At 34.0% G+C, this 12,958-nt stretch overlaps 3 protein-coding genes across 4 annotated transcripts; all 3 read right to left on the bottom strand.

The window, feature by feature from the left end:
- Positions 1–4,548: 4,548 nt before the first annotated feature.
- Positions 4,549–6,683, bottom strand: LOC106394618 (TLC domain-containing protein 4). Of its 2 annotated transcripts, XM_013835187.3 has the most exons (9): positions 6,516–6,683; positions 6,236–6,383; positions 5,942–6,030; positions 5,708–5,846; positions 5,538–5,612; positions 5,279–5,400; positions 5,120–5,195; positions 4,985–5,044; positions 4,549–4,902 (listed from the first exon to the last, which is right to left on the bottom strand). In XM_013835187.3, exons 2-9 carry the CDS (start codon positions 6,341–6,343, stop codon positions 4,765–4,767), a joined length of 807 nt encoding a protein of 268 aa, XP_013690641.2. In that variant the 5' UTR covers positions 6,344–6,383; positions 6,516–6,683; the 3' UTR covers positions 4,549–4,764. The 2 variants fall into 2 exon arrangements, with proteins under 2 accessions (XP_013690641.2, XP_048596808.1); XM_048740851.1 differs by lacking the exon at positions 6,516–6,683 and having other exon boundaries at positions 6,236–6,509.
- A 366-nt stretch (positions 6,684–7,049) lies between these two features.
- Positions 7,050–10,398, bottom strand: LOC106395591 (probable methyltransferase PMT17). Its single transcript, XM_013836001.3, has 5 exons — positions 9,483–10,398; positions 9,201–9,411; positions 8,830–9,130; positions 8,294–8,761; positions 7,050–8,196 (listed from the first exon to the last, which is right to left on the bottom strand). The coding sequence occupies exons 1-5, from the start codon at positions 10,143–10,145 to the stop codon at positions 7,962–7,964; spliced, it is 1,878 nt and encodes a 625-aa protein (XP_013691455.2). The 5' UTR covers positions 10,146–10,398; the 3' UTR covers positions 7,050–7,961.
- Positions 10,399–11,764: 1,366 nt separating this feature from the next.
- LOC106391789 (60S ribosomal protein L9-2) lies at positions 11,765–12,753 on the bottom strand. Its single transcript, XM_013832495.3, has 2 exons — positions 12,161–12,753; positions 11,765–12,009 (listed from the first exon to the last, which is right to left on the bottom strand). The coding sequence occupies exons 1-2, from the start codon at positions 12,656–12,658 to the stop codon at positions 11,923–11,925; spliced, it is 585 nt and encodes a 194-aa protein (XP_013687949.1). The 5' UTR covers positions 12,659–12,753; the 3' UTR covers positions 11,765–11,922.
- Positions 12,754–12,958: the final 205 nt, after the last annotated feature.

Here is a 12,958-nt window from a genome sequence, read left to right as displayed (position 1 = left end):
GCTATGAGACACAGAAGAGGCTGAACGAGCAAATGATGGAGATGATGAAGAGGATGTACCCAAACGAGGTGTTCCCGAACATTCAAGACCCGTAGTTTTTTTTTTTTCCAAAAACTCGGAATGTTTTATTTTTATTTGTACAACTTTGAATATTATCTAATATGTTTTCAATTTTAATTTTATATTTTCGAATTTAAATTTCAAAAATTTAATATTTTTTTTTAAAAATAAATTTTTTAAAAAATTGATTTTTTTAAAAAAATTAATTTTTTTCGAAATTCCGAGGAATAGCACCCTCGGAAATTTCCGACGAACTTTTCCTCGGAATAAGTCGTCGGAATATACCAAGGGAGAGTTCCTCGGAAATTTCTGAGGGCCGCAATTTCCTCGGAATTTTCCGAGGGCCACGTTCCTCGGAAATTCCCGATGAAAATTCCGAGGAAGGTTTCGTCGGAACTTCCGAGGATTGGACCATCGGAAATTCCATCAAAATATTCCGAGGAAGACCTCCCTCGGTATATTCCGAGGAACTTTCCGACGAACTTATTGTCCTCGGAGTTTCCTCGGAAATTCATTTCCTCGGAATTCCGTCGGAAATATCTGAGGGATTTCCGAGGAAATATGAATTTCCGAGGAGTTATTTCCGAGGACTTTTTTCGTCGGTATGTCCTCGGAATAGCGTTATTCCGACGACATACCGACGATTTTTTCCCTCAGTATGCCGCTGTTTTGCTTGTAGTGAATCGATGATACTGCACGTGCGAGGAATGAGACACGATATCAAAGAGGCCATCGGTTGACCTTGCTAACGAACGATATGTTCGGCTCGATGATCGATTCTCGTCAATCATATCCTAGCCCTCCCCATTACCGAAACATGTCCTAAAAAAAAGAACCAGTTGAAGTTTATCAAAATTCATTCCAGTGATATTGCCCACGTTGCTTTGATGATCTCTCCGCGGGTTATCTACTGAACTTGATCCGCTTATGACATCTGGAATTAAGTTGGAAGACATAACCTTCTCTTTTAATTTCCTTGAGCACTTATGGATCAAAGACATTCGCTTGTGAAGAACAAACTAAGAACACCGTGTATATCAAAGAAATATAGTGAATCTACGACATCATGTCGGAAAATAAATAGCAAAAGTGATTAAGAAAAAAAAGAAGAGTTTGGGAGAGAGCTATCTTTGTTCGTAAGAAGATATGAGGAAATGAGAACGTGATCCCTATTTATAGACATAACGATGCAGGAAACAAAGAAACAACATCGATAGGTCTACAACCCTATAACGACGACATGATTCCCACTTTTCTATGGACGACGATTCCACTTCTAGGGACAAAATGGGGTCCGTTTAATGGTTTATTTGGCATGATTAACAAATAACTGGTATTTTGACAGTTTGGGGGTAAACCATATCATATTCCTTGAAAGCGCCGAGATGGAAAACCAACAGAATTTGAAAGAAAAGTGCTGAGTTCTCTACCTTTAGGACTTACCTTTGTATATTCACCAAGATCCACTTCATCTCTTACAATAAATTGGGGACGTATTGTTGAAGATGGATTACATCTCTCGAAAATGGTCAATCAATTAGACTGAACTTGGCCCAGTTGATTAAGAGGTGGTCAAAGGAACACACCATCTTGGAACAAAAAATGAACGAAGTTTGCCATAAAATGAGAGGACCTAATTCAAAGAGAGGACATTCACAATCATACATAAGTCGACCAAGAACTAAGGTTTATTTAGCTTTATTGTTCTTGTTGGGTTCATCATCCTTTTACTATTTTATTATCTTTCTCCTTGTAATCATCTTTAGTCTATCAATAAACGTTTTTCAAATAATTCACCATCAAATATTATTCTGTACTTTATTTTATTGAATGAAAAGCTCAAGTGTGGTTGCATAAGAAAGTAAAACTCACAATAGAAAAGTCCTCTCTCTATTTGAAATTTATCTAATACTAGAGCTTGATCCGCACGCCCGTCCGTGTGTTAATTTTTACATTTTTATGAATTGCTTAACGATATTTCTAATTAAAGACATAAGTAATTTAGATATTTTAGGTTCGTACAAACCTATTCGGACCTTAGAGGGATCAAAGTCCGAACCCCATCCAAAAATTTATAATATTCGAACAAAGTTAATCTTAAACCCAAAAATCCGATACAAAAAATGATCCATATCCAAATGGGTTGGTTGAATTCTTGTCATGAATGAATCAATTTCATTCAAACTTGTGAAATTGGTTTGGTTAACACGTAAAATAAATGTTGACAAATTATTAGGATAAATATAATTGACAAAGTAATTAGGAAGAGTAAAAAATGGAATGTAAAATATTTATAAAACGAATTTCAAATAAGTAAATTCTATTTTGTACTATGTAATAAGTGAAGTTGAATTAATTAGAAAAGACAATAAATAAAGTGATTATAATTAGTTTTAATAGGAACTAGATTTTGACCCGTGCTTTTAAAGCGCGGGATTGTTTTCGAAACATTCCAAATTTATTTGATATAAATTTGTATTTTAATTGTATCTACACTTAAATATTACAAATAGAACATTATATTTAATGTTTTGAAACCCGACCCAACCCGCAGTAAAATTAGCAAATTCGATGGCTCATATGCAATCCATTTTAGTTTTCAAAAAAAAAAACTGTTATTTAAAAATTCTATAAAACCCGTAACAACCGCTAAAACCCGAGATCTGGTTATCGGTTGAGCTGGTAGATGACCCAATATGTAATTCGGTTTGATTTATTATTATATTTAGAGTATTGTAATATATATTCATGAATGTTCAAATGAATAGTGAATATATTATGAAAGTGATATTCCAATTTAAATACAATTTTAGTCCAACTAAAATTTCATCTTGTTAATGGATCAATATTTGAGAGGATGCATACTAAAAATGAAATAGATTTGAGCATCGATAATGTGTATACGTCTATTACAAATTAATGATTTACGTTTGCAAAAATTGTTTATTTATTTAGTTAGTTTACTTTTGTTATTCACATGTTATTAGATACTTTTTGATGTTTTGTCTATGACTTATTTTAAATTTAAAAGTTAATTTCATTATTCGCATTAGAAATGTAAATATTTATTATTTTATTTTGATATATATTTTTATTATATTTAATTCTTAATTTTTATAATTTATATATATATAATTATATTTTTAAATAATTATAATATTAACCCTTACTCTCTGGCATCGATTCATGTTAATGTAATGATATGATATATTTGTGTTAATATATTTGTTCAATTAGTTTATATTTGATATATATGTTACATGTCTCTTTGAGTAACCCGTAAAAAATATATTCATAAACCTATCAACAGTAACATGTTTCATCGTATAATTACTATTAATATTTATATATAAATATATATATATATATATATATATATATATATATATATATATATATATATATATATATATATATATATATATATATATATATATATTTAATACTCTGACTATAAAAATTATATTTTTATGTATTTGGTAAAGGTTTTGAACAATTTGTTTTTTTTTTTGCATTTGGATTAATATATAGTTGTATATATACAAATGAATATATATATATATATATAAGTATTTATTACATTAATGACTAAAATATAATTGATTAGTTATTTAAATTTCGAATTAATATAAATTAAATTCATTAGTTTAAAAAATAACAGATTATTTAGTTAGTTCCTTAATTTTAGGTATGATGTATATTTAATAATCAAATTAGATATGAATAGAAATAATAGGAAATATAATTAAATATAATGGTCCAATCTAGACTATTTGTAAGTAGATAAAAATTACTTCTGTTTTAATAGTATTGATTAAATTATGTAAGAAATCACTTAAAATTAGGCAAATATTATTTTGTACTTCAGTTTTAATAGAATAGATTTTTAGGAATTGTTTAACGACATTTCTAAACATATAAGTTATTTGAATATTTTAGATTCGTACAAACCTATCCGGACCAAGAGGGATTCGAATACGAACCCCATCAGAAAATTTATAATATTCGAACAAAGTTTACTTTTAAACCCAAAAATCCGATACAAAAATACAATCCGTATACGAATGGGTCGGTTGAATTCTTGTCATGAATGAATCAATTTCATTCAAACTTATGAAATTAGTTTGGTTAAAACATAAAAGAAATGTTGTTAAATTATTATGGTAAATATAAATGATGAAGTAATTAGGAAGAGCAGAAAATAGAATGTAAATATGCAATAAAAGCATTTAAATAGGTAAATTCTATTTTGTATTCCGTAATAAATGAATATGAATTAATTACTTTTAAAAGTAATGAAAATATGTAAGAAATGACTTAAAATTAGGTAAATATTATTTTGTACTTCAGTTCTAATGAAATAGATTTCTAACAATTCGAATCACCATCATAACTCGGTTTACACCAAACCAAGCTTAAACCGTTTTTGCTGTAAATGATAATATAGCATCACTAAAATCTGACTGACCTGAAACATATTGATTCTGGTTAAAACTTTACAGGTTGAATACCTAAGAATCATTTGACGGTTCTGAATATAAAATTTCCATAGCTTGGCACAGTCTTGTTTATAATCCGAAAGGCTTTTACAAGATATATCACAACATGATATCAATAATTTTTTTTCATGGACAGATACAGTGAATGCAATCGAAATCTTTTTTGTCCAGGTCAATCTGAGTTTTTCTGACCATCACCGTTTCTTCACTCCCTGTGTCTTGCCTTGGAGATTGTTTTGATCAATCCTTTGGTGATTTTCCAGAACCAAAGAAGATTCATCACAGACAGGACCGGTGCTACCGTAAGAAGGCTGTAAAATCCTAGTGGAAACACTTGTTTCACCTGCACAGAAAAAAAAAAGTTTTTAGATTCTCTTCTCTAGAAAATGTATGTTTGTTTTACTCACGGTCAGCATTGAAACTACCTGATGGAAATGGAAGTACATGTGAACAAAATAGTAGATAAACAAAAGGATCCTCGCGACCTGAAAGAGAAACAGATACATTCTTTTCCTCAGATACTAGAAAAGAGAGATTTATTTTGGTCTATCAAAAATTACCAGCCAACCCAAGAACAAGGAAATTCCGTTGAGTGTGTAAGCCTTAGAGCATTTTTGACCACTAGTATCCAAGTACCTATATCATTAACACGCTCGAAGTTAGAGGCCACATGTCATTTAAACCAGCAACGGGACTTTCTATAAATCCGGAAAACTCACCAGCGTAGATTGACAAAAGGGGTTGTGGCCTCTGACAAGAGAACTATGAATATGTAGAACTGTGCTTGTCCACTTGTGACAGAGAGAATGATGGAGAACATTGATAAGCAGTGATGAAAAACCTTGAATACGTAACCAGAGCAAAACAAACATTAATTAGCTTATACAAATCCATTCAGTCATTATTTAAAGGAAACCTCAATTAAATGCTAATTCTTTAACGAATATGGAAAATATTATAGGATGCTTTGATACTTACATACTCAATACCACCAAGAGTAGGAAAATGCCAAAAGATCATCGTTAAGTCTGCTATAAAATAGCCTAATGAGATCTGTTAAGAGATTAACGTTACTATATCATCAGTAACAAATGCAAAGAGAAAAAAGGACAGAAGAAGGAGATGATCTTATTGCGTAAGAAACTCACCCCCATTACAGCCTCCGATAAACTTGTTGTACTATTGACGACTGAATCGCCATGAACATTCTCATCAAACTGATCTGATATCACCAAGAGGTAGATTGAAGCCACAGAAACAAAAACAGCATGGAACGTTGAGAATCCCCTGTGAAGGAAAAAAAAAACATCTCTTAACTCAATTACGTATCTCAAACCCAAAAAGAAGATCAAACAGTGTTAAAGAGGTAAGGTAATCAAAACCTGTTGTTCCATTCCATTCTAACTTTGCTGTCAAGTTTTGGATAAGCATTGAAGCGCAAAGGACTTATGTAAGCAGCAAAGTCATAAACCTTCAAAAAAAAACCCAACCAGAATGATTTCAAGTATTCTTACAAGCATCGTTGACCTTAAGGGCGAAAAAGGAATAGCTTAGTGAGTTGAATTCTTTTCATTTAGCTCATATTGAAAAAAGGAAGCACTAGTTAGTTGTATACAAACTTTTTTGATGAATAAATTTAGCATTCATTCAAAAAAAAAAAGGCAAAAAAGACTTACGAGTTTGCACATGAGAATGCCTGAACAGATAGATGCAAGCAAGACGAGTTGTTTTGAAGAGACCGAAGCAGCATCATCATCACCGGTAAATGCGAAGTTGGTTGTCATGAACAGTCTTGCTTTGATGTTATTAATGGGTCGTACAAAGCTGATTGAGAAAAAGAAAACGAAACCTAGAATCAAGTACTTTTCGTATGTAAATTTAAGGGGTTATCCAAGAATTGGGTCATGGACTAAACTTGAGGAATCATTCAAGAAAATGAAAGAAGAAGGTATGTACCGGAGGAAACCCTTTCTCTCTGGTTCGATTCCGCTTAATTACAATCCTCGGATGTCGATTTGTTTGTCAAAGTTTCGAACTGTTCCTGATTAAATGCTCTGCAACCAAAAGGTTCGACACTTTTAATGTATTTTCATGTGACGGGAAGTTGAAACTTTTCTTATAAAGAAGCATTTATTGTTTACCCAAACAAATGGATCGGTATCGGTTGGTTGAATTAAACACAAGTAAAAAGTTTCTTTTAAAAGTTTTTTTTCACATTTTCATCATCATAAAATCAAGAACTATCTGTACAAATGGTAATATTATGTTGTTGACTGACCAACTGATTTCAAAAGGTTCCCACTCTCTTTCTCTCCAAATAGGTTGTTGTGTTTGAATGAGAGTATTGCGAGCGCTTGTTTATGTGAGATAAGAGTGAACACATGTAGATACAAAAGTTGTTTATTGAAGTTATTAGAGAAATAGCCTTAGATAAACCTATATGACTTTTTCTCCCAATTTTAGACTCCAAGGCCCAAAGTCTCAAAAATATTTTATTTAATATGGTCATTTACCATTTTACCCTTTTCTTTCTTTAATTACATTTTTTTCTGAAAATAATTTTGTTTCAATATTAAAATTTATCTGGATTATCCGATATTAAATCCCAAAACTGAAAAGATCTGACTTTTACCTGAATTATCCAAAATTAACCAAACCAGAACTGAATTAGAACTAAAAGCTTATTGGATATTAGTTGGTTCTTACGATTGGTACCCGAACTAAACCAAAGATCAAAATAACCAAACCAAAACTAAAGAAAGTTTCATAAATAATTGAATGGTTCATATATTTCTAGAACCTAAAAAACAAAAGATAGAGAAAAACAAAATGGAACTGAACCGAAAATTGAACATTCTTGCATAGTTTCAACTGCTTGAGACCAATTCAGCACATATCTAAAAAAAAAACTATACTTAATGATAAATAGTATATATAGTAGAATTGTTTTTTAAATAAACAATAAATTAATAAAATAAATAAACGAGTAAGTATATACAAACAGAACTTATGTTTAACCGAATATAATATATCCCGCGCTTTGCGCGGGAATACCACTAGTATAGAATATGATTAACTCATGAAAAAACCCAAACACATCATGAGTCAGGCGAAATGTCATTTTAATACCCTTACTAATCACAGGTTACGGTGTAGAGAGATATTTGAGCAAATGAATAGGACAGTTGTGCCAAATTCGTATCACTTATATACTCTTAACATTTCATAAATAAAACTAAACATATATAAATTACTTAAAGTTAAACTTCGATCAAAAATGTTTGATTCTAAACCTAATAGTCATGAGACATGATTTTAGAAAATAAGTACAAAACAGGATTTTAGTAAAGCAAAGATAAATAAATAAACACAAAGGAGAGTGGAGCCAAGAGAATTGGCACACTATTTATTGTTACTGTTGTTAGAAGGTTGACCAGTCCAATAAGTTTTAACAGCAACAAGAATCTTCTCAGGATTGTATGGACCTTTCTCATGATCCACAATTTGAGTATTCCACTTCATTCTCTTCGCTATTTTCTCTACTTTCGTCAACATCTCCACATTATCTCTCAACACAACCGTTCCTTCTGGTCTCAATATTCTATCCATCTCCAACAATATCAGCGTCAAATCACATCTTACAACACAAAACAATCAACCATTAATTTCGTTCATCATTGTTAGGGAATACCACATTAAGTATAGAATATATAAAGGACACGAAGTTGACTTACCTGTTATCATATAAAGTGAACAATCCTCCTGCATGAATCATATCATAAGTTCTTGGATAAGTAGAGAATCCTTCACACCAGTCTTGATACGTCCCAATCAATCCACGCTCGTAGATCACGCCTAAAGTCTGTTTCTCTGCATGGACTGGAACAACATTCATGACCCAAGATGGGTATTTAAGCATCGACGCAGCGAAACCACCGAGGTAAGCATTCATGTCCATTATGTTCCTGAATCTTCCACGTGAAAGCTCTGGGACTATCTTCTTGTAATGAGCTATCCTCTCTTTCCAAACCTCGTTGTCTTCTCTAAACATCTCGGTGTTGATGTCTTGTATGGTACCTCTGATGATCCTAGGAGGTACCGCGAATGCTCGGTCTGGCCAATCCTCGAGCGCACCACCTGCTGATTCCTCTGGATTGTTTGTGTTTGGTAACGGTGTTACGCAAGGTTCCAAGTCTTTGTACCTAAAACCGAGAGTTTTCAAGTATTGATTCTTACACAAATCTTAGACATGAGATGAGATGGGAGTTACCAAGCAGAATCGGCGTTGTCCGAGCTGCTGCATATTGGAGGTGATTTGTTGTTTTGTTTGAGCTTTTTACACTCAATGTGATTGATAGGCTTTTGCCAAATGGACAAGTCACCTTTTTCAATCACTTTCTTCCAGCAAAGACTCTTTGCTACATCTTCTATTGAATCTTGTTCTTGTTTTAAATCCTCCTCTGTTCTCTCCCAACCTCTCCAGTACTGTTTCCAGTTTATCGGTGGCCCCGAGAGGATCCAGTAACCGCCCGGTCTTAGAACTCGGTCCACCTCCATCAGGTACAAACCATCTGCAAAAGAGCTTAGTGTTAGTGTTCTTCCTCATCCTACCAAGAGAATAAAATAAGAACGTTTCATTACCATTTTTAAACCAAGGGATCAAACAACGAGAACAATGAGCAAGGTCAAAAGCTCTAGCAGGGTAAGGAAGCCTTCTTGATCCCATGATTCCAATTATGGCAGGAACTCCACGTTCTAAAGCAAACTGAACTTGAGCTTCATGAGTGTCTCTTGGAGCAAAAGACACAGCCATAATGTCTCTCTTCAAGAGATAAGCACCAAAACTAGCAACCTAATAAAAAAAAAACAATCAATGAATGAAATATTTACAAAGACAAAAGGAGAAGAGTTTGAAAAACTGACACCACATCCAGTGTCAATAGCTGTTCGGATTCCACCATTAGTAAGAGGAATGAGCCTAGCAATGTCATCGATATAAGCATCGGCTCCACGGGGAAACATAGTTCCACCACCAGGGAATCTAAACCGGTCACCTTCTACTTGAATCCAGTTTTGGACTGCTTTCTCAACACTGAGCTCTTTATGAGGGATGTTGCCATACCAAGCATAGTCTCTGCTTTGGGGCCATTTGAATGGAATCTTGTAGTTTGGTGGAGGAGGAATCAAACAGTAGAGAAGCTCATCTTTTGAAGGACAATGCCTTTCTCTATATTTCATCATGTTCCTATCGAATTTCCTTCCTCTTTGTCTATCTTCGCAAGGAGTGTATTCACTGAGGGATAAGTCACATGGTTCAAAGTACTTGATGGTTTGGTTTGTTTCCTTGAACTCATCCTGATTATGACTTTTGAAATCTAATGACTCAGAAGATGAGGAGGAGGTTGAAGAAGAAGGATTTGATTTAGTTTCGCATCCCATTTTGGAGTAAGATGCAGGGACATTGTTGTTTTGCCATGCGCCTAAAACGTAAAACAAAATACAGAGTCCGCTTACACCAAGAACCAAAGTTAGTTTCTTTCTTCTCGCTTCTGTTTGCTGATGTTGACCTGTGTTCTCTTTAGCCATTCTTGAGTGCAAAGACTGAAACTTTATCAAGGGAAAAAGGAGTCGGACAGAAACAGAACAGAGAAGAAAAGGCAAAATCAAAATCAAAATCTTCTGTAGATGTTATTTATTGAAGTAACAAATAGTGTGATTAATGAATATGAGAAGGCCAAGTTAAATTTTGTAAAATAATGTCAAATGTGAATCAACACCATCATAGAACGTAGAAATCTGATAAGATTATTGAACAATATGAGAAAAAACAAAACAAAAAGAAGGTAAAAAAAGGAGAGACTGACTCTATTCTTTACCAAAACAAGAACCAAGATCAGTTAATTAGAGACAAAATAAGACGTTGACCAAGAACAGCCTCATGTTCCTCCATTGTCTCCTTTAATATCGTTTTACCATATACACACAAACATTTGCTTCTTGAACCAAATGAAACCTTAAAAATGCATATGCATATGCATATACGTGTGCAATATCAATCTGAAACAAATCATGAGTTTGTTCCACCTGTGATTGAATGAATAATAAGTGGGTACATTTTGATTTCCACTAGTGCAATGCTGATTAACGATTTTGATTCCCTTGAGAAGCTAGGTTTCATCAAGGATTGTGTTCACACGCATATTACAGACATGTATATATATAAATGGAAGCATCCACAAGTATAAAGTGTAGTGTTTACCTTGAAGGCAAGGGAAATTATTAAAGACTTTGGAGTAATCTATGGATTCAAAGCATCAAAACATATTTATGCTGCAAGTTTCTTGGTTCTCTTTTTTAGGGTTTCTGAGAGTGTAGGGTACTTGCAAGGCTCTCTAATTCTACTTGGACCGAGAAAACTCTACAAATGCTCTAATCTTTTAAAGCAACTCTCTTCCTCAATTTTGCTGAGAGACGTGTAAAGAAATCTTGTTGGAGAAAATATAGCAAGATTATGCTAACGGCAAATATTCTAGAAATTGGTTTCTTGTTATATAATTTCCAAGGTCTTAAGTTTTTTTTTCTATCAATTAGTATGTGAGAATATGGTTTTAATATTCTCACTCGCCACAATTTGATAACCAGAAACAAACCTGAAGACTATATTAAGCACTCAATAGCCTATAACCCATGTTCGGAATCGCGCTAGGCGTGAGTCGGACGATGGGCATACGCCTAGCGAATTGATAGAAAATCAGAGACTGATCGGAGATTAATCGGGAATTAATTTTACACCTTTATACGTATAAATATTAGTGAATGATAGATACTACAAGAAAACACGGTGGGACAGATGGTAACTACTATCCCTTATTTACCAAAGAACCCGAGTTCGACTTCGAGTCCTCGTCCCTACATTTTCCTTTTTTTACGCTTTTTCTATTAATGAGGGTTAAAATGGTCAATTCGGTTTCGTCTCCCTCCATCTAAACCTGCAATTTTCTGATTGTAAAAATGGCGGCTTCTATAATTTTCTCAGATCTTTCAATATTTTCCATCATTTTTCACTTAATCTAGTTAAAACTTAATAGATCTAAGTTCTAACAAATATAAACCTATTTCCAGGCGCCTAGACCGCGTTTTCGAACACGACCTATAACTATAACCATTTCCAGGAATATGTAAAATAAGCAGATGGTTTTAAAAACTTTTGCAAGAACATAGTAAATAAAAACCCAAACATAAAGAACAATGAGTTTGCATATAATTGATGGTCCAAAAGAAACGAAACTACAAATCCATAAGAGATGTAACCAAAACGCTACAACTAAATCGCTCTTCCACCATATGAATATAATAGATAGCTTCATTCTTCAACAGCGATCTTGCCCTTCTCGCTCACATAGATACCATCAAGAAACTTCCTAATATCCTTCTTCTTCACATGGCATTTCTGCTCAAAACCAAAACAATCATCAAAAAACAGAACCTTTACAACACGAAACATAACTAAACACATCACAGACAAGACTCAACACCATTACATTTTATGTTCCTTACTCTCTACAACATATTTAAACAAACCCAAATCAAAAAGAAGGTACCTGATTAATCAGAGCGCAGGAACGTGAGACAAGCTCGATATCATTACCCTCAAGAGTAATCTCATCCTTGACTTTCTCAGACCGAACAATGGTAACACCATCCAACATATCAACCTTCCTGACCTTCTTCTCGCCAAGGAAGTTACGGATCTCGATGGACTTGTTGTTACCGGAGATTGAAGCGTTGATAGGGAAATGAGCATACACGAAGCGCATCTTGTAAAGGAAACCTTGAGTGACACCAGCGATGAGGTTGCTAACGTGGCTTAGAGCGGTTCGGATCGAAGCACTGGCTTTGCGAGAGCCGAACCACGAGTCGATCTTGAGCTGTCGCTTGCCGGTGACGGCGTCTTTGATGAGCTGGAAATCGAGGTTGAGATGCTTGAAGTCGCGAGTCAGCTTCCCGCGTGGGCCTTCGACTTCGATCACCTTAGCGTGGACCTTGATGGTGACGCCTTCGGGGATGTCCATCGTCTCGGATGACAAGATCGTCTTCATCTTTCGTCTCTTGAGTGTGAAATGCGACGGCGGTACTTCTCTGTAATACAATTTTGGATCAAAACCCTAAAGATGGCTCTTCAAATATATGTATGTCCCCCGTGTTTTGTCACACATTAAAGGGCTTAAAGGTGCCTAAATGGGCTTTCGATAAAGGAAAACCCATCAGATGAAATAAAGTTCATAAAGTCATTTAAAGCCCTTCAGATTTTTTTGGACATGGTTGATTCCCTTTTATTTAGCAATCGATTATTCTTTCTCATTTGTAGATTTTGGGCTGAACACCACAAATACCCGCTA

This window comes from Brassica napus, chromosome A9 (assembly GCF_020379485.1).
Source record: "Brassica napus cultivar Da-Ae chromosome A9, Da-Ae, whole genome shotgun sequence".
Lineage (NCBI taxonomy): Eukaryota > Viridiplantae > Streptophyta > Magnoliopsida > Brassicales > Brassicaceae > Brassica > Brassica napus.
The sequence above is the reverse complement of the archived record's forward strand: the minus strand, read 5'-3'. Positions and strand labels throughout refer to the sequence as shown.

Bases quoted from the DNA above. Each gene is read 5' to 3' on its own strand.
- LOC106391789 (XM_013832495.3), bottom strand. From the start codon at position 12,658: ATGAAGACGATCTTGTCATCCGAGACGATGGACATCCCCGAAGGCGTC. The intron at 12,010-12,160 runs GTACCTTCTTTT...GGTTTTGAGCAG, and splicing joins CCTGCGCTCTGATTAATCAG to AAATGCCATGTGAAGAAGAA.
- LOC106394618 (XM_013835187.3), bottom strand. From the start codon at position 6,343: ATGACAACCAACTTCGCATTTACCGGTGATGATGATGCTGCTTCGGTC. The intron at 5,045-5,119 runs GTAATTTTTGAT...TTTCTCTTTCAG, and splicing joins CCTTGTTCTTGGGTTGGCTG to GTCGCGAGGATCCTTTTGTT. The intron at 4,903-4,984 runs GTAGTTTCAATG...TTTTCTGTGCAG, and splicing joins TGTACTTCCATTTCCATCAG to GTGAAACAAGTGTTTCCACT.
- LOC106395591 (XM_013836001.3), bottom strand. From the start codon at position 10,145: ATGGCTAAAGAGAACACAGGTCAACATCAGCAAACAGAAGCGAGAAGA. The intron at 9,131-9,200 runs GTAATGAAACGT...GCTCTTTTGCAG, and splicing joins GATCCCTTGGTTTAAAAATG to ATGGTTTGTACCTGATGGAG. The intron at 8,197-8,293 runs GTAAGTCAACTT...TTGTGTTGTAAG, and splicing joins TTCACTTTATATGATAACAG to ATGTGATTTGACGCTGATAT.